This window comes from Eptatretus burgeri, chromosome 2, assembly GCF_056783735.1.
Source record: "Eptatretus burgeri isolate ZD-2024b chromosome 2, Ebu_testis_v1, whole genome shotgun sequence".
Taxonomy (NCBI): domain Eukaryota; kingdom Metazoa; phylum Chordata; class Myxini; order Myxiniformes; family Myxinidae; genus Eptatretus; species Eptatretus burgeri.
Window position 1 is genome coordinate 145,809,834 of NC_140962.1, and position 22,340 is coordinate 145,832,173.

The window sequence follows — 22,340 nt, forward strand, 5'->3', positions numbered from 1 at the left end:
ATAGATTACACGCACGCACGCACGCACACACACACACACACACACACACACACACACACACACACACACACACACACACACACACACACACACACACACACACACACACACACACACACCAGTCCGTGAATTATAGTAAGGGTAACCTGAGTTCATAATATGTGAGAGACAATGAAGAAAATAAAAGTTTATCAAGATTCTAATCCATTTGTTTTGACCATTCTCCTATTGATATGTTCATTGACTTATAGATTCTCATTAAAAGATGGAGTAAATATAAATTCCATCCATCATTCGATTTCCATCACAAGTTTATGGATAACTTTTGTATTTGAGGTATTTAAAAAATATATATTATTTTACAAACCTTTTCTCCTCCAATCACCTCCTGACCTTCCTGAAGTTGTTTTTCTTTTTCATACCAAGGCTCGAGTCGGTGTCACACTTTCAATCTCTGAAGATAGCACAACCCACAGTGCTGGACTTCTCTGAGGAGGAGAAGACTCTGGACTTGCTCACCCAACAACATGACACATTTTTGAAGAATATAATGAGTGAGTGACACAAATAGGGGATTTTATAAGCAGAATAATTATTTGGGGAACATATGATTTGAGAGAAACAGGGAAGGTAAATATAAATAGAAAAGTGAAAAAGGTACAAATGGCAAAGATTGGTCCTCATGTAATACATGACTTTCAAATTGACGAAATGTACCCCATAATGATTGGTGAACATGTGCAGAAACCCTGAGGAACAGCGGTGTCTGGGGCACCATGAAGTATACCATGTGTGCGAGATAAGGATTGTTTCTAAAATGGCTCACAAAGCTTCTAAAATAATCCAAATTTACATGAAAAAGTACTTGCAAGAAGGACCGTGCCTATGCACAACGAAAAACTTGGAGAACGTTCTCATCTCACCGAAGGGGAAGCTGCTCGTATTACAAACTCCTGACCATGTGTGCCATTGCAAGGCCTGAGTGGACAGACGTGTGGTTACCACCACTGAATGGACTTTGAACACAAATCCCTGACGGATCACCACCATTGAATGGACTTTGAACCTTGTGGGAGTACCTTCCATGAACATAGCAGGCTTGGTGATTTATCTAATGGTTGTCTGCAATTGGAAAGACGATGTTGTGCATAATTACCAAGTAATGGTAACCAATTCATTGGTAAAGGACGTCTTTGTGACATGAAAATACACAAAGCTTGTGCCAGCTATATTTAGGTAGGAGCTGTATGTATCAGGTCGACTTCCCCGATGAAGTCACCGTATCTGGCTTGGGTGTTTCTGAACAGCGATGGAAGTGACATCTGGGATGTGAATGGACATGGTAAGTTTAAAATGATGATATTTACTATAAATCATCTTGGGAGGGGTAGCTGGGAACTATGGGAGCTGAGGACTGTTTTTAAATATTGTTGTGGACTCGGGGTTCGAGGCTCGCAATGAGGGGAAGTACTCGGATCCCTCTCGAACGACAGGTCCTGAGGCCACTGAGCACAGATGACTCCACACACCGGCAGGTTGCAATGCGACAAAGAACGCTGATTGGCACTGCCAATCTGGGCAGGGTTACACTAACTCGCGTGATACCTTACCTGTGGACCCCCAAGTCAATTGTGGTCTCGTGACCTCAGCTCACTTTGATTATTTTTGAACAATTCAGTGAGTGTGCTCTGGCTAATAAGAGCAAATTATTGGGGTAGAACTTCTTGGCTAAGTTAATGTGCGGACCATGCTGGACCAATGAAAGAAAATATGAAACGAGCTGGGTACATATATAACAAGCAATTTATTATAAGCAAGAGCAAGGAAAGTTATGTGGAGCAAGAGGATTTATTCACAATTATGTACAGCAGAGAAAGCAAAGGGATTCTTGGGTGCAGAAAAAGAAATGCAATTATTATTTACAAAGACAGAAGACACAGAGTAGAATTAACTCTATATAAAACTTATACAATCTTAAATTATGCTACACATGTTACAGATGCCATCACACTCACACTCGCACCCGAGGGGGCTAGAGTTAGCCAGAGAGATAAATCAGTTGAGGTGGAAATGACCTTGTCAATACCTGGTGCAGTCAATGGACCTATGTAGCCCAATCGCTTAGGAAGGAGGATAAGGGAAGAAAACTGGGTTGTCTATGGTGCGTGAATAGGAGGTGCAAAAATGTAGTGCAGTGTGATGCAAGAAGAAGTGTGAAGAGGTGTGAATCAGTATGCTCTTTCAATGATGCGTCCACACTGGACAAGATACAGGTGGGAGAGAAATTAGTGTGAAGACAGCTTACAGGGCGTGTAAGAGAATCTGTATGTGTGATAAATATTGTAGGGTCGTGAATGTGCATTGAACTCCATTCAAGAGGTGTTATTTAATGGAGTGCCAGGGCGACCCAGACGTCATTGAATGAAGCTCAGTGCATATTTGTGCTTCGGGTTATACGCCAAAGCGTTCTGTCCTTGTAATGTCCTTCATTCCCCCCAGCATCCATCCAAAACTCTGTGGTGAGCATCCAGGAAGCTAACCAGGTGCGTGGGAAGGGGGTGCTGAGGGTGCTGCAGCACCCCCTAGCTGCAGGCAGGAGGAGCACAGCACCTCCTGTCTGAAAAAAAGTCTTTTTTATAATATATATATATATATATATATATATATGTATATATATATATATATAAAAACGATATAATAAATAATTTTGCTTTTGGGGAAGAAAATACAAGTTAAAAAAATGTGTTTGTTAGTTTTTAGTGATCACAGACATGTACATATTGCTACGGGGTTAGGGTTCACGACGTCCCTAACACCATCGCTAAAACACGCATGTGGGAACATCGCAGTGTGGACGGTTCCGCGGAGGAGAGAGAGAGAGAGAGAGAGAGAGAGAGAGAGAGAGAGAGAGAGAGAGAGAGAGAGAGAGAGAGAGAGAGAGAGAGAGAGAGAGAGAGAGAGAGAGAGAGAGAGAGAGAGAGAGACACACACGAGAGACACACGAGAGACACACGAGAGACACACGAATGACACACGAAGGACAACATGGCGCAAAAAGGCATTTCAGATTTTTTCAATAGGCCTACAAAAAAAAATGCTAAAACATCCAGGACAGAATCAGAAGGTGCTGATGCAGCACAGTAGGGTGAATATACTGGTTCTGGCTCACTTTTCCCCATGTAAATGAATGGGGGATTTTCAGCGATTCATATTTTTTTTTCCCTAGAAATAAACCCCCTTTTTATCCCAAGGTATATTTATTTGTCTCCCCTTTTAACCTGGGGACACTTTTTTTTTCCAAATAATCCATACAATAAGATAAAGATTTGTTAAAGGTGATTCGAAAGAAATATCTAAAACGTCTAAGCCTCGGGACACTCTTTATCAAATAACCGACGCATATTATTTAGCTCACTCATTGAACCTATAAAGATTTGTTCATTCTCAAATTCCTTCAATAGTTTAATTTTCTTTGCACAATAATCCCCATCTAAAATATTGAAAAACAAAACATTTTAATCTTTATATTTTTTAAGATACCCCTTTTGTGCTATTACGAAATGATAAACTTCTCTTAATGCTCTTGTTTGACCACCTCCTGAGCCACATATCATTTTGAGATTATAGTAAATTGTTTTTTCATTGTTCAATTGATAACCATCAAAGTTTTCAGTCCATTCAAGGATATTTATTTTTTTCTTTACATCCTCTAACTTACTACTTTTTAAATTGATTCGCTTATTTGTTTTATTCACCTTTGTTTTAGTTATTTTTTCAATAAGACTTATTTGATATTTTTCACATTCATTATGTTTTCCATTTATATACCAAGACTGAGATTTTCTCCACTCTTTAGTTTGATTAATACTTGGTTTGACCATTTATATATTGCAAAAAAAACGCGGCGGCAGCACTTAAAAAACCCTAACCCATCTTCCCATCGTTAAAACACAATCTATTCTATTCACTCTATCATACAATATCCATATGGAACACAATCTATTCCATTATCTAAAATAAATCTCTTATCATCAAAGGCTCCTAATGCCTTTTTATTTACTTCTTCACTATATATGTTATGTTTATAACTTCTTATTGTATTCATTTTCCTATATTCTTCTTTCTTATTCATCAAACAGTTATAATAATTTCTAAAAGTTATTGATTTCTTTATTACATATTTCTTTATTCCCTTTAACCTCTTATCAATCTGATCACCATACTTATAAGCATATGCCTTTGCTCTCAATCCAATAAACTCACTCATTACTTTTCCACCCAACTCATCCTTAAACTTACCAATAACCTTTTCATTCTTTTTGGAAAATAACTCACTCTTCTTGCTGAAATTACTTGTATCATATACTCCAATATTTTTCTTCATATCTTTATAAACATCATCAGTTTTTATATCTAGGATAAAACTATCAGTGTCCATATACAACAATGAAACATTTTCACCATACTCTTTCTTTAAGTCATTATACAAATAATCATACATCAATATCTTTGATAAATCAAGAACTGCTGTTCCAATATAAATTGGTTTATCCATTACAATACTTTCCTTTTTCATATGAATTGCAGAAAAGTTCTCTGAAAAAACCTCTTCTCTCTCAAAACTTGGTTTATTTATCAATCTCGAAGCTTCTTTCCAAGATGTTGCGAATCTAATGTTTTGCCTGTTTCTAACATTTTCCATAGTCTTTCCAAATACAGCATTATTCATTAATTTATAAAAGTCCCCTTCAAATTTTACTTTTGTATTTGCTCTCATATCTGTATTGAATTGAATATACTTTTTCACCCAAGGACTTTGTTTAAATTTTAAAACTCTATGAATTTTAGCTACTCTCAATCCTTCTCTCAAAAACTGTTTTAAGCTTCTCTGATGCAAAACATATCCCTCTTTATCATAGAATGTTGTTAATAACTTTTCTGTTGATTTGCCTTTAATATTAAAACTTTTATGATAATCACTGAACCATTCTTTCTTTGGGGTTTCTTTCTCACATGCAAAAGGAAGGTCTTTATGCTTATTATGAAGATCACTCGGGTACCTCAAATCAACTTCAAAATAATAACCTTCTTCTTCGTCATTCAATTCCTCTTGAGAAGAAATAACAATATTCATCAAAGCCTTTTCATAATCCTTTTCTTCCACCCACTCTAATTTACCATAAGGCAGAGATTGAGTCATTGCCCATCCATAAAAATTATTAGCATCAAAATACATCAAATAATTACTATCTTTTTCACTATCATAATTTGGAAGATATTTATTATTTGCTTTAGCATATCTTTTTGAACATACTTGTGATATTCCACCTCTCTTGGACTTCTCAATCATCAAAAGCATATCAACATCACTGATTAAATCTATATCTTGTTTTGTCATTTTCAACATTGCACTTCAAGCTAAACCAGGAGCTGTGAAATAGTGGGTAGGATCAAATCCATAACAATTTTTATTATGACAGAGTGATCTAAAAGCTTCAAACACATCAGCTAACAATAAAACATCTGTTTTTAGATATAAATCATGATATTCTCCAAGGTTCTTTATCTTAAATATTTTCCATATTTCTTGTGCGTGTTTATATTCTTTATCACTTATCGCTTCTTCATAAAGGTTATTATAGAAACTTTCTTTTGAAGGAAGTTGTGTTTCTTTAAATCTCATAAATGAATCCATATAATCATAAGGATAAATTCCCTTACTTGTAAGAATTTTCTCTTTACTTTGAATTGCATTCCTTGTTTGAATTTCCTCTCTCGTGAGAATTCCTTCTTTAATCAGAATTTAATCTTTAATCAGAATTTCCTCTTTAGTTAGAATTTCATTCATTGTTCTAATTTTCTTTATAATTAGAATTTCATCTTCAGTTAGAATTTCTTCATTAATTTCCTCATTAATTAGAGTTTCCTCTTTACTTTGAATTCTCTCTTTAATCTGAATTTCCTCTTTAGTGAGAATTTCCTCTTTTGGAAAGAATGAATTAAGATTTGGAAAAGAGTCCGTGGAGCTTAGATTTGATGCGAGGTAGGCTAGTGGTGTTCCCATAAACTTGTAAGAATCTAGAAACCTAATACGAGTTAAAGGTTTTGTGAATATCATTTTTGTAAATGAAATATACTTTTGACTTGTGTTTATTATGGCAGAAATATTCCCTGGTGTTTTTGAAAGTTCATTTATAAATAGATGTGTATCATAGTTGGCGCTGTTGTGAAGAAAGACTGGAATAAAAGAAGGTAATTTATAATTAAGATTACAACAGGAATGAGCGGGACCTCTATATTTACCAGTAAGATGACAATGATCCCTAACTTTAGACTCCTTAATTTCCCCCTCACAAATATGACAGATATTGTTCTTTCTAAATTCTAATTTTTCTTCTTTAGTTAATTTCATCGGTTCATTTGTTTCTTTCATTAATTTAGTGAGTCTTATACAATCCTTTTCTAATCGTTTTACAAACTCTTGTGAAGCTTTTTTTCCACTATAATGTTCAAGTTTGTTATACTTTTCTCCAACAGATGATTTGATATAATAACAGAAACCACAAGGAATATGTTTTTGATATTTATTTGTATATGATTCTTTTGGATTAGGAGAAGCAGTATTTATCTTTTTAAGGATACACTCAAAATCAGCGTATATCACAAATGGGTGCATGATAGATTTATTATAATCTTCAAAAGAAATCTTTTCACCAGGTTTAGGCATTGTAATTACAGCTGATTTATGATTACTACAATATTTTGAATGTTGTTCTTATCGTTCTTTTGTATGAAATGAATTAAGACATCGCTTACAAGGATATATTTTGTTTGCTGTTCTGAATACCTGAGAAGAGATTAATCTTGATAAATTATTGATGTATGTGTAATGTGAATTATTTCCAACACTAAAATATAAAAGATCAATGTGTGTTTCTTCATTTTTATAGTTGTTTGAAATTTTTAATATTTGAACTTTGTTTGTATCTGTTAATCCATATACATTAATAGAAAGATTATTCTTTTTCTCAAATTTAGGAATATCTGTTAGTGGCATTGGGAATTTAAAATCGTTAATGTCCAAGGTGTTCTCATATTTCATATATTGTTTTACTCTTTCTGAATTACATTTTGGTGGATGAAAGTGAGCAAGAACAGACCAGAGAAAACATTTATTATCATTGTTCTTAATATTAACAACTGCCTTCTTTAGTTTTATTTCTTTTGGTAATTCAATATAAGAAGAAGCTTTAAGAGGGCTTGATTTTAGAATGTGTATATCTAAAAATATGATTTTTTAAATATTGAATCCACTTCCTCCCACTGTATTATCAACATCCTCCTCTTGTTTTGATAGTTCTTCATAAACCCCACTATTCAAAAAATCTTGAAATGATGTTATAAAATGAAGATCTGTTCTCATATAAGGAGTTTGTTCTTCATCTTGTCTTTTCATATTCATTTTCACTCCCATATAAAACTTTAAAGTTTTCATTTCTTTTAATGTCTTTTTAATAACTTTTTCAACATCAGGTTTCACTATTTCAATTGATTCAGCTATTGATGATGGTCCGGGTTCTCCAAATTGAAAAATCCTTATTTTTATATGCCCTTTAAATGCCCCATCAGTGTTTTCAATATAATAGTCTCCCTTTACTTTAAACTCATTTTTCTTGTGTTTTTGTTATTGAAGATGTCTATTATAACTACTCTTCAAAACATCCTTTGAGCAGATATCACAATGTTTTCTTTCGAACTCAAGAGGAGATATTTTATGAAATATATTAAATGTGTGTTTGTTGGTTCGGAGGTGTTTTCTATAATGTTTATATTTGTGATTACAAACATCGCAGTATGTTGTATTCACCATATTTATATAATAAATCTTTGCTTAAACTAAAATTTTCTTGATGAAAATTTCATTTATTTTACAGGTGAATCTGTGCTTAAAACCATTTTATCCTCCAACTTTTTCACTTAATAAATACAATGTTTCAAGACACAAAAGACAAGTTTCAATCAATCTCTTCATTTGTTAAAGATACTGAGAAATATGTCAAGGATGTAAAATTGAACAAAGATAAATATAACAACTATTGGATAAAAACAATTATGGTAAATAATATGAGTTCTTCAATTTCCTTCAGTGGAAGGGCTTTTAGTATACCTGGTAGAACATCAATTAAAGTATCTCTAACAAAAGTTTCTCCTCTTCTTCTGGTAATATATTCAAAACTAGAAAAAGCAATGAAACAAGAAAAAGTATCAAAAAACAAAAACCTTATGGATGAAGCTTTAGAAAGAAAAGATAAGACCATCTGTAATATGCAAGGAGAAATTTGTATTTTTTTCAACAACCCTAAAGATGTAAATCCTGATGAAATAAAGGATGTTAATATATCAGGTGAAATGACATTTCGTTCAATAGTAGTTAACGATCATTTTAAAATTACCTTTAATATGAAAAATGTTGTCGTTGAATCTGGTAATGAAAAAAAGTATATAGATATCGATGGTAATATTATTAAATATGAGTCAATATACAACTGAAAGTATAGATGAATTTCAGTTTAAGTAAAGTTTTACTTTATAAATATGCTAGACTTTCCTGATTCTCCATTTGACAAATTTGAGAATTGTCCTGCGTGTGAAAGACGGGGATTAAACACAGAGTCAAAAGCCTATAAACAATGTATATTCTGTGATTATCTTCTAATTAATGATAATAAAAAATATAAAAAGGAAAATAATTCTTTTAGATTTACACCAAAAATGAATTACTTTACAAGATTGATTAGAGAAATGAATGTAAAGTATGAGGGTGATAACACACCTTTCCTTACAAGGGAAGAAACTGAATGTATAAGAGAAATGTTCAAAGGATTGTTGTTATATATTATTCATGGATGTAATTTTCAGGGAAATATCAACACAAGATATTGTATAAATAAAATAATGGATTATCTTGAAATTAAACCTGAACTTTGGATAAAATCTAGAGTTTCTAAAAAAGCAAATAATAAATTAAATAACCTGTTTTCCAAATATATAAATGAATGATTTTTTACCCATTTGGGAAAATAAGATAAAATTTAACAACCATAAAAATCTCCCAAATTCATTAAGATGTCTCATAGTTGGTTCAAGTGGATGTGGAAAAACCTGCTTACTTTTAAAGATGCTCCTCACTCCCAACTTTTTAGATTATGATAATTTAATAATTTTCACAAAGTCGAGTTTTCAACCAGAGTATCAACTACTCTCACAAGGTTTTAATGCTGGTCTTCAAAAAGAAGATATAATCGGTTTATTTAAACGTCAAAAAAACCTAAATGATTATAACATTGAAGATATAATTCAACTATTTTGTGATACACAGAGATGTAAAAAGAAATCAAATCCTATAACTTGTATTCTTAGTGATAATACGGATGATATACCGACTCCCCAAGATTTGGATAAATCAAAAAAGAACCTCGTTATCTTTGATGATTGTGTTAATGAGAGAAACCAAACGGTAATGGACAGCTACTACACAAGAGGGAGACATTCTTCTTGTAATTGTATTTATCTTAGTCAATCGTACTTTCAACTTCCTTGTCGTTCCATCAGAAACAATGCCAATACTTTTATTTTATTCAAGTTAAATTCAATAGATATCAATAATTTTTGGAGAGATAATTGTTCTACATTATGTAGTTAAAAGAAATTTGAGGATTACATGAAGCACACGACTGAAAAATATAAATATATTGTTGTGAAACAAGATGAGATATTAAGGGATATATTTTTTGTTTTATAAACAATTACATATATAAATGACAACTATTACTGTAAATCTTGTGGGTAATTCTGCTTCTGGAAAAAACTTTCATAAATCAAGGTTCTTGTGTAGTACAAATGAGAATATTGTCAATTTACTTAAAAAAACACCCCGTGATATGCAATGTATCAACAACAACTAGAGCAATAAGACCTGGAGAAGTAAAAGGTGAAGATTATCACTATATTTCAGTGGAGGAACATATGCGATTGAGGAATGAAGGTCAAATATTTGAGGAGGTTTCTCTTGGTACAACAAAATATTCACATTGTAAGAGTGAGTTAAGGAAACTAAAATCTGGTGGTCTTGGGATATTAGAAACTAATCCAGAAGGAACGAGACAAATTATTAAACATCTGAGCGGAGTGAAGATTTTATCATTCGGTTTTGATGTTGATGAAGAAACTCAACGCAAACGTATGAAAAGCAGAGATGCAAGTATTAGTGAAGAAGAAATTACAACTCGCATTAATGTTAATAAAGAATTTGATGAAATATTTAAAGAAAAGGATTTATTTGAACACATCTACTTGGATGATGAAGAAAAGGAAAATTTCCCTGTTGATCTTTACAATTCATTAAATGATATTTTACAATAAATAAATGGATGCAAAAGAAAGAGCAAGAAGATTTAAGGAACATCAAGAGTTGGTTTCAAAAGTTGTAAAACAGCAGGAAGACATAAAGAAGAAACGCAGACAGAAACTAACGGGCGAAGAAGCATTTGAAAGAAAACGAGAAATTTTTTAAACCACTTTTAAAAACTTCCCAAGAAAAATGAAAGATGTCTCCACAGTTCCCACAGTAGAATATACTCCTAAAAAACTTCAAATGTTAAAAGATTTTGATCAAATGACGGAGGAAGAATTAGAGCATTTAGGAGAATTAAAGGTATATGATGATGAAGGTTTATTTCAACAACTGGAAGAGATTAATCAACCGCCTGATTATATTGTGAATGTTCTTCAAAACAATGAATATTCAGCGGATTCAAAAACCAAAGCAGGACTCATTCCAAGAGAACAACCAGCAATATTTCATCTTGTTCAAGAAAAGGTGTTGATATTTAATGATGAATTAAGGGTCTTGGGTTCTGCTCAACCCCCTGTTAAACTAACTCCGAGATTAATGTTTCTTCTCACAAAAGATGGAAGACAAGGTTCAACTGCGAGGGATGAATCAAAGTATATTGATAAACCATTGGATATGAAAAATAATGATGATAGAGTATATATTGATCTGCTGAACACTCTAAATTATAGGGTTAGTATTTCTAGTAAAAGTAGGAAAAATGAGAAGGAGAAACACATTATTCAGGCTTTAAGTATCCTTGGTTCAGGTATTAGTTTTCTTCCAAATGACCCATCACAATTAGTTAATAGACTGTTATTGTTGTTAGGTAGTAAGAAGGCTGGAAATAACAATTGTTTTAATGAAGCATCAGCCATTTTAGACCAGTTGATGAACATGAAAATAATTAATAAATCTCAATATAAAGACATTTTATCTCATATTAAATAAGATGAGAAGCACAATCCTGAGTTTTAATTTCACAACAAGCGACCACACATCTTCATTCCCATACCCACTACAACTTGACCCAACAAAAGAATATGAGGCATCTTTATTGTCCATGGAAACTTATAATACCTTATTTAATATAACTGATAAAAATGACAAGTTTAGTTATAATCCCGGAAGTGGATACAAAACGATAACAGTCTCACCCGGAGCATGGAGATTTCTCAAATATCTTCCGAAATTGCTCGTCTTATGAAAGAACAGGGTGATGAACCAAAAAATATTGTTATAGACATTCAAAAACATACTTCAAAATCAACGATTAAAGTTAAAAATAACTACAAGGTTGATTTCACAATTGATAATTCATTTAGAGAGTTATTGGGTTTCTCCTCAAAAAGATTGAAACTAATGGGACGTTTTACAGTGATAATGTCATTCAAATATCCTCAGGAATAAATTCGGTGTTAATTCACTGTGATTTGATTGATGGTGCTTATAATGATGGAAAAAAAACAAATGCAATATTTTCATTCAGCGCATACTCAACCCCAATTGGTTATAAATTCAATATGGAACCCAAAAATTTGGTTTATCTCCCTGTCTCAGGAAAAACCATACACAGAGTAAATTTTAGGATAACCGACCAAGATAATCGTATGATTTCTTTTAATGGAGAAGTTATATCCATCAGAATTCACCTACGTGAAGTTTTCCAATAAATAAATACGATGGTTATTGTGAGGAAACACGAGTTGGGAAAATATAAAATAATTACAGGGGATGGGATGTTCCTTTCCCCATACTAGAAGGGTGAAGGTATGTATCTTGGTAGAGGATACTATAAACCTAAGAGACAAAGGGGTGTTTGACATCAATTTAGAGGAGATGGGATAATTGATACTCTAATGGGTATTGGTTCAACTATTCTTAAACATAAAGATCTAATTGGTTCAACTGCTTCTGCTGTGGGAAATGTAGCAGGTGCTGTAAAGAGCATAAACGATGCCCAGAAGGAATCTCATAAATTACAAGCAATAAAAGAAATTAAGAAAGGCAAAACTCAGTTGTCCCCCCAAGAACGACAGAAAATAATTCAAATACTTGGATCAGGGTTTCAAAAGTTTTAACATCTTTTTTCCTAAATAAATACAAGTATGGAAGCAATTGATAGTATCTATGATTTGGATGATACTATTATTATCTCAAACTCCACTAAAAAAGAAGATTACTTCAAGGTAAATGCAATAACTGGAACAGACTGGAATACGAATGGTACAAAAAGTTTTGAAATAAATAATCAACAAACCTATTTGAATCTATCCGAAAGTTTCTTGTTGTGTAAATTTTAATTCACTAAGGCTGCGACTAACACAAACGCTACACTTGTAAATGATTTCTTCTGGAAAATGTTTGATAGTGTGCATTTGTATATTGGAACACAAGAAGTTGAAGCGGTTGATTATGTCTCTGCTGTATCTGAAATGATGAAATTTACACTCTATACATTCAGTGATAGAATGGGAAAGGGGTCTGTCGAAGGTTTTATTCCTGATATGTCAACGGGAACAAACACAGACCCTGGATATACTCAAAGGAAAGGAATGTATAATGATGATACAAAAGCAGAAAATAGTTTTACTGTGGCAGTTCCTCTTAAAGGTATATTTGGATTTTGTGATCATGATAAAGTTCTGTATGGTCTTAAAATTAGATTTCAACTACAAAGGAATGATAATGAAAATAGATTGCTTTTTGGTGTTGGTAGTGCTTTTGGTAAACAGAATAAATTTGTAATTGAGGAGATGAGTTGGTATATCAGTGAATATACTCCTAATCTTAAAACAGAAGAGATGTTGAATCGAAGACTTAACTAAAAGAAACCACTCAGTGTATCATACCTCAAAAGAAGATGTCAACACGTTAAACTCAACCAAACTACTTACACGTGGAATTTGGGTGTTCTGGAAGGAAAACCACGATATCTGTGGATCATTTTTAAAAAGCCAGATGGTGATACTGCGACTGATAAGAATAATGCATTGAGTGATAATGCTAAGGTGAAACAACTTCGCGTTTCTCTAGATGGAACATTTTATCCACAAGATAGATTGGAAATTAATTGGGAAAAAAATGATTTTGCTGAAGCATACAAGTCTTACCAAAAGGTGTGTGAAAGTAATGGAAATAAAGAACCTATTTTGGATATGACAGCATTTAAAAGTTTGTATACAATCTATGCGTTTGACCTGAGCGCTCAAAAGGAAACTATAAAGTCTAATCGAGTGGATACTTCCCTATACATTGAAAGAGGAGAGAGTGAAGAAGTTGATACATATTGTTTGCTTTTGGAAGAAACAGAATTGCAGATTAATACAGATAATGGTGTGATGATTAGTCTCACATAATTTTTTGTTAAATAAATGAGTGGTAAAGTATCAACTGGGGTATATCTTAATCAAATCAATCTTCATAAATTATTATCTTGTGTTCAAAATCAAAAGCCTTGTACGATTAACGTTAATACAATTCAGAGAAAAGGAGCAGTAAGAATTGATGTTTTGCTCACAAGAGAACAGGTTAAAATCTTGAATGACACTGGCTCACTTAAAATTAAAATGACAAAACCAATGTTGAAAAAATATTCAATAAGAGAGACGAGTGGAGGATTTCTCCCATTTCTAATTCCTTTATTTGCTGGTTTAAGTGCGGTTGGAGCATTGACGGGTGGTATTTCAACAGCGGTGAAAACTGCCAATGAATGGAAGGCTCAACTCCAGGCTCAAAAAGAATTGGAAAGACATAACAAAGAGTTGGAGAAACAAATTAGTGGAAGTGGTGTAATTGTAGATTTTGCTGAAAAAATTGAAGGTCTGCCTGATAAAGCGAGATTGTTAGTTGGAGATTTGCTTTCTTCTATAGCACAAGCAGGTGTAAAATTAACGAAAAGAGGTAATGGATTATATCTTTCTAATAAATAAATGAGCATTGATGAGTGGTTGGAAAAATTTGGAAAGAATACAACATCAAATTTACAACTTGACAAATATTGTAAGAAATTAAAAATTCATAATGTGGTTATTTGTATGAGAGATGAATTAACAAATGTGCCGAAACATACAAAGAATATTATTATGAACTTAGAAGATAATAATGGGAACGGTTCTCATTGGGTTTGTATTTTTAATAGTCAAGACAAATATTATTTTGATAGTTTTGGTCTTCCACCACCTGTTGAAGTCATAAAATTCTTACAGAATAGTGTTTATCAAACATTTCAAGTCCAAGAATTAAATTCCAAGTGTTGTGGTCAATTATGTCTTTATGTGTTATTTCAACTCAACAAAAATAAAAAATTTTATGATATTATTTTTAATCTAATATAAATGACTTATTGGTAAAGATGGTTCTATCTTTGGTGTATCTCAAGAACTGGATATTGATTTATCAAATTATTACACAAAGGCACAGGCTGAACGACATAAATATAATATAACCAAAAATATTAACATGAAAAATGCTTATAAATTAAAAAATTATCCAAGCCCGACTGACGCGAATGACTTGGTGAGATTAAGCGATTTATCACAATATATATCCTTAAATAAAATGGCCGTGTATTCCAAAGATACAGAAGTGTTGATATTATCTCCAGGTCATACAGAATTCACAGTTCGAATTAAAATAAATTTTTATAAAGAAGGGCGTATCGTTTGTATGAGAATTGAACAATGGGGGTATGATATGAATGATTTAGGGTATAATTGGTCATTTAAAATTAACCTCGAAGACCTGGAACAATTAAATCAGTCTCGTAAGGAAGAATATTATCCACTTGGTATCGAGAATGAGTTTTGTGGGGCCATGATTAGTAAACAACAAATAAAAGAATTTAATAAGGGTAAATATAATAATGGTTTTGCCCTTGTTTATATCATGAAAACAGAAAAAACAGGATTATATATAATAAGTAAGGAAATACAAAATGATTTAACTATGGGAAGATGGGGAGGTGTTTCGTGTCATAATATTTTTCTAACATATATTTCTAATACATAAATGACAGCAAGAAGGCTTCAAGAAAATTAAAATTTCTGTGTCCAAGCATACCGTCAAGAAAAGGGTATTCGGTATTTTAATAAATATGTTCTACAACATAAGAATGAGGTATTTTCAATAAAAGATTGGCATTATGCTGATGTTGAGAAACCGACAACTTTAGATTTAATTAGAATGTTAAATAATGAAAAAATTATAAAGTTAAGAAAAGGTAAGGCTCTTTTAGAAATTCAAAAGAAATTTTATTGGTTTCCTGTTGTAAAAAAAATTTTTTTGGATACAGGAATAACAAGAAATCCTGATGAATATATGTATGATATTCTATGGGGTGTAAGCGATTCAAGGATAATAAGGGATGAGGAAGGAGTTGAAGAAGAGAGGGAAGAGGAGGAAAAGGAGAAGAGAGAGAAGGAGGAGAGGGAGAAGAAAGAGAAGGAGGAAAAGGAGAAGAGAGAGGAGGAGAGGGAGAAAAAAGAGAAGGAGGAAAAAGAGAAGAGAGAGAAGAGAGAGAAGGAGAGGGAGGAAAGAGCGAGACAAAATAAATATCAAAATATGGAAACCAGTGAGATTAAAAAAAGATTGGTGGTATTACAGAAAATAACTCAACCCACCGAGGAGGAAAACAAAGAATTGACAAGTCTATTTGCAATACTTTCGACAAGAATATTGACATCGACAAGATATTCATTTTAATTCAAGTTTTTCATTTTTTTTCTTAAATAAATGGAGGAGAGAGTGAAGGCATTTCTAAGGATTCTTTATGTTTTAAAAATTAAGATTCAAATGTGCATGTTGGAAACTAAAAAGGTTTTTGCACTCTGCAGGAATTTTTCTCATAAATAAATGAGTTATTGTCTCAAATGTAAAAAGAAAACTAATACTAAAAATATTTCATATATTAAAAGTAAAAATAACAGGGTTATACAAAAAGGTATATGTTCGGTGTGTGGTTCAAAAAAAATCAATTTATCTCCAAACACAAACTAGGAGGAGATATACAAAAGTTTTTATCAGGAAGTAAATTTACAACTACTGGAATACCAGGGGAATTACATCTACCAGGGTATTCTTTCTGTGGTCCAGGCACAAACTTGGATAAAAGATTAGATGAGGCAGACAATCCTAAATCATGGAGTAAACCCATCAATAGAGTTGATAAAGTGTGCATGAGACACGATATTGATTATGGGAATACCACAACGTTGGAAGAAAAGCATGAAGCCGATAGAGAAATGTTGTATAATTTGTCTCTGATACAAAATCCAACCTTGAGAGAAAAAGTTGATCGGTTCATTGTGAAGAAGATGATCAGTGCTAAATTGAAACTTGGACTTGGAAATTCAAAAAACTTATAGGCTCTAATGATGTCATTAAGACTGAAGAGCAATTAGCTGATGAATTACATAAACCAATATTCACAAAGTTTCAGAGAAGGAAAGTTTATTCCAAGGAAGTAGATTATATCTGGTCTGCTGATTTGATTGAACTCAATAATGATAAGGGGTACAAGTATGCTTCAACCGTTATTGATTTGAGGAGTAGATACGCATGGGTTGTACCATTAAAAAAACAAAACAGGTAATACTCTTATGTTAGCCTTTCATCAGATATTTAATAAAAGTAAGAGAAAACCTAAAAAATTGTGGACTGATGAGGGTAGAGAGTTTTATAACAAGACATTTATGAATTTTCTAAAGAATAACAGTATTACATTATACAGTACCTTTAATGAAGGGAAGGCAGTTGTTGTTGAACGTTTTAATCGTACCTTAAAAGAGAGATTATATAAAAAATTCACACAACTCGGTTCACAACAATGGTCATCTTTTATTCAGGATATTGTGGATAAGTATAATGACACGATTCACACGTCAACAAATATGAAACCATCAGAAACATTTACAAAATTAAAATATGAAAAAGAGATTAATGTCAGAAAACCTAAGTTCAAAGTTGGTGATATCGTAAGAATATATAGGTGGAAATTTCATTTTGAAAAGGGTTATATTAAACGATGGACGAACGAACTTTTTAAAATTGTTGATGTAATAGATACGGTTCCTTGGACTTATAAGATATATGATTTGGAAGGGGAAGAGATTTTAGGTTCATTTTATTCACAGGAATTACAAAAGACAAAACTAAGCAGATAATACCCATGGGAGCAATGGGATGTCCCTGCACTCCCTCCTACTATACACCGTTGTGGACACTCGAGGGCCAAGTCCGAGGTGTATAACAGTATATAATGTGTGTCAAGGGGGACGTTCTTAGATCTGTGAACCCCAAACACAGAATCCTCAACTGAATAGTCAAGGCTTAACTTTGTTTGTTGGTGTGTGTGTGTATGTATGTGTGTGTGTGTGTGTGTGTGTGTATGTGGGTGTGTGTGTGTGTGTGTGTGTGTGTGTGTGTGTGTGTGTGTGTGTGTGTATGTGTGTGTGTGTGTGTCCCAACCCTCAGATTCAAAATCTCAACCCCAACCCTCACATTCAAAATCTCAACCCCAACTCAATCCTCGCCCAACACAATGTCTTTTTTAAAATGAGATTTCCACCTATATATATATATATATTTTTTTTTTACGTTTTTTTTTTTCTCTTCTTCCAATTCTGTCTTTTAAGGCTTTCAGGTTTGATGACGTAGAAAGGGGGAGTAAGCCTGCACTTTCTTCCCAGAACGAACAATGTATATTTTTAATGTCTTTTTTCTCTTCTTCCAATTCTGTCTTTTAAAGCTTTCAGGTTTGATGACGTAGAAAGGGGGAGTAAGCCTGCACTTTCTTCCCAGAACTTTCTTGATCTTGCTCCCATCAAGCACCATCCGACAAAGAACTACATCGATAGGTTTAGATCCTAAAGAGTGATAGCAACTCCAAAAGTCTCCAAAATATAAATAAATAAAATAATAATAATAAATAAATAAATAAATAAATAAATAAAAGTCTCCAAAAAAGTTTCAAGTCCCCAACATAAACCCAACTTTCCAAGTCTTCAAGGTATAACCACATTCCCGTTGAGTTTCCAAAATATGTATCACATTGTGAGTTATCAAGCCAGAACCCACATTTCAAGTATTCAAAATAAAACCAACTTACAAAGTCTCTTAAGGATAACTCATTTCCTGATTTTTTCAAAATTTGTGAGTCTCCAAGGTAGGCCCCATATTTAGAACCATCTTGGCAGAACCCTTTTCCTGAGTCTCCAAGGTAGTTATTTAAACCATCAAGGCAGAACTCATTTACTGATTTTTTCAAAATTTGTGAGTCTCCAAGGTAGGCCCCATATTTAGAACCATCTTGGCAGAACCCTTTTCCTGAGTCTCCAAGGTAGTTATTTAAACCATCAAGGCAGAACTCATTTACTGATTTTTTTCAAAATTTGTGAGTCTCCAAGGTAGGCCCCATATTTAGAACCATCTTGGCAGAACCGTTTTCCTGAGTCTCCAAGGTAGTTATTTAAATCATCAAGGCAGAACTCATTTACTGATTTTTTCAAAATTTGTGAGTCTCCAAGGTAAAACTTGTATTCTGGCTCATCAAGGTATAACTTGTTCAGTGGGTATTGTCTTGATAACTCACAATGAGTACTATTGCTGTAAAACTCTTTTTCAGGATTTTGCTGGTCTCCAAGGTATAACTCTTTGGTTGGGTCATCAAGGACGAACTCGTTCTGTGGGTCTTGGTCGCTCACAAGGTCTTCAACCAAGTCAAAAATTTCGCCCCAAGTTGTAGCAAAAGCAGTATTTTCATTTCGTATTTCAGATACAATTTCCTGTGAGAGAAAATAATAATGTATTAATCAAGTGATTTAATTATTAAATGAGTATGCTTCAATCAAAGTTTGAAAATAGGAAAATAAAAATCTTACCTCAACAGATAAGAGGTTTGAATCCAGTTCATCAACTTGAAGGTTTAGTTCCATACAAGTCTGAGAGTTCCAAGGAACCCCAAAGTCATCCTACTCAAGATCTTGCTCGTTCTGTGGGTCTTGGTCGCTCACAAGGTCTTCAACCAAGCCAACAATTTCGCCCCAAGTTGTAGCAAAAGCAGTATTTTCATTTCGTATTTCAGATACAATTTCCTGTGAGAGAAAATAATAATGTATGAATCAAGTGATTTAATTATTAAATGAGTATGCTTCAATCAAAGTTTGAAAATAGGAAAATAAAAATCTTACCTCAACAGATAAGAGGTTTGAATCCAGTTCATCAACTTGAAGGTTTAGTTCCATACAAGTCGGAGAGTTCCAGGCAAGCACACAGCACACCATTGTCAGCAAAAAAATATGTTTAAAATGGAGCCTGGGCTTGAGGCTTTTATAGGGAAAGGCTGGTGGTTGTGGTTTCCTTTGGAAATTCCCTGGGCAAGCCCAGGCAAGCCTTCGTTGGGAAATTTTTCAAAACCATAACATGCTGTAATTTTCTAGTGATTTCTTTGTGAGTCAGAGATGAACTGGAAATGATGTAAGAGTAGGTAGGGCTTAGCAAAAGTGGGCGGGGCTTAGGAAAAGTGGGCCTGGCTTAATAAAATACCTCATGAAAAATGGGCGGGACTTAACAAAAGTGGGCGGGGCTTATAAAAAATTTTCACGGTAAGTGGGCGGGACTTAGAGGGAAGTGGGCGTGGCTTAACAAAAATAACCTGTGACTCAGGAGGTGGTCAAACAAGAGCATTAAGAGAAGTTTATCATTTCGTAATGGCACAAAAGGGGTATCTTAAAAAATATAAAGATTCAAGTGTTTTGTTTTTCAATATTTTAGATGGGGATTATTGTGCAAAGAAAATTAAACTATTGAAGGAATTTGAGAATGAACAAATCTTTATAGGTTCAATGAGTGAGCTAAACAATATGCATCGGTTATTTGATAAAGAGTGTCCCGAGGCTTAGACGTTTTAGATATTTCTTTCGAATCACCTTTAACAAATCACATTACCACTTTAGTACTTGAACAAATCTTTATCTTATTGCATGGATTATTTGAAAAAAAAAAAGTTTCCCCAGGTTAAAAGGGGAGACAAATAAATATACCTTGGGATAAAAAGGGGGTTTATTTTTAGGGAAAAAAATATGAATCGCTGAAAATCCCCCATTCATTTACATGGGGAAAAGTGAGCCAGAACCAGTATATTCACCCTACTCAGCACCTTCTTCTTCTTCTTTGCCCACCATCACCGACGACGACCACCAGGCTGTTAGCTCGTGCACCGCTGCAGTCGGTGTAGGAGTTTGCGGCTAACACACCCGAGATAGCCAACACACAGGAGGAACCGCAGCCATGTGTTCCACCATTTGCATAACGCATCAGTGAAACACCCCAATAAATCTGCTGATGTTCAAATCTGTATGTTCTTAAATTAAAAATGAATTACTTATAAACAGCAGGATAATTACATTGAACGTAATTTTTGTTTATCTTTCCTTCTTTCAACAGAGCCGGTGGAACTCAAAAAGTTTGAAATTGATCAGAACAGCTTGAGAAGTCTTTGTAAGTGAATGGGGAGTTAAATGAGAGAGAGAGAGAGAGAGAGAGAGAGAGAGAGAGAGAGAGAGAGAGAGAGAGAGAGAGAGAGAGAGAGAGAGAGAGAGAGAGAGAGAGAGAGAGAGAGAGAGAGAGAGAGAGAGAGAGAGAGAGAGATAGATATATCCTATGTGACGTCACAAAACTGGCATACTGTAGAGAGAGAGAGAGAGACACGATGAAGGGATTGAAGACAATGATATTTTTTCAATGTCATTCTTTGGTTCTTTTCTATTTCCATGATCTTTTAAAATTCCCATTTTCTTGGCTTTAACCCCTTCCCTTTCTTTTAATTTTGTTTCCCTTTTTATTCAATGTGTTTCACTTGTTTCTTTTCCCTCAAACACAGTTCACATGCTCATCAGAGTTATAGTTATCCTGCGTTTTGAAAGTTCACTTTTTGAATTTTTATAAAAAGTCGGCAAGGGTGAAAATATGAAGAAATTTCAAACAAAGAATGGATGGATCACCAAAACGAATTTTAAACATAGAATGGATCACCCAAACAAATTTCAAACAAAGAATTGATCACCCAAACTAATTTCAAGCAAATAATTTATCACCCAAACTAATTTAAAACAGAGAATGGATCACCCAAACAAATTTCAAACAAGGAATTGATCCAGCCAAACTGATTTCGAACATAGAATGGATCACCCAAACTAATTACAAACATAGAATGGATCACCCAAACTAATTTCAAACATAGAATGGATCACCCTCTCCCACTCCTCTCCCTTTCTCTTCCACTCTTCTCGCTTGCTCTCCCACTCCTCTCCCACTCCTCTCCCTCTCTCTTCCTATCTCTCTCCCAGTCCTCTTCCTCTCCCCCTCTCTCTCTCTCTCCCTCTCTCCCCCTCTCTCTCACTCCTCTCCCTTTCTCTCCCACTCCTCTCCCTTTATCTCCCACTCCTTGCCCTTTCTCTCCCACTCCTTGCCCTTTCTCTCCCACTCCTTGCCCTTTCTGTCCCACTCCTTGCCCTTTCTCTCCCACTCCTCTCTCTTTCTCTCCCACTCCTCTCTCTTTCTCTCCCACTTCTCTCCCTTTATCTCCCACCCCTCTCTCTTTATCTCCCACTCCTTGCCCTTTCTCTCCCACTCCTTGCCCTTTCTCTCCCACTCCTTGCCCTTTCTCTCTCACTCCTCTACCATTATCTCCCACTCCTCTCCCTTAATCAAACACTCCTATCCCTTTCTGTCCCACTCCTCTCGCTTTCTCTCCCTTTCTCTCCCACTCCTCTCGCTTTCTCTCCCACTCCTCTCCCTTTCTGTCCCACTCCTCTCGCTTTCTCTCCCTTTCTCTCCCACTCCTCTCGCTTTCTCTCCCACTCCTCTCCCTCTCTCCCACCACTCTCCCCTCCCTCTCTCTCCCACTCCTCTCTCTCTCTCCTTCTCTCTCGCTCCCACTCCTCCTCTC

The 22,340-nt window shown here is 34.1% G+C and overlaps 1 protein-coding gene across 1 annotated transcript in view; it reads left to right on the forward strand.

Annotated features, from left to right (window-relative positions):
• The window catches only part of LOC147033446 (E3 ubiquitin-protein ligase TRIM11-like), a 59,593-nt gene that overhangs the window by 34,642 nt on the left and 2,611 nt on the right, over positions 1 to 22,340 (forward strand). The window contains exons 6-7 of the mRNA XM_085871632.1: positions 427 to 554; positions 20,837 to 20,890. Coding sequence (XP_085727758.1) covers positions 427 to 554; positions 20,837 to 20,890 — 182 coding nt within the window. The remainder of the gene's footprint in view (positions 1 to 426; positions 555 to 20,836; positions 20,891 to 22,340) is intronic.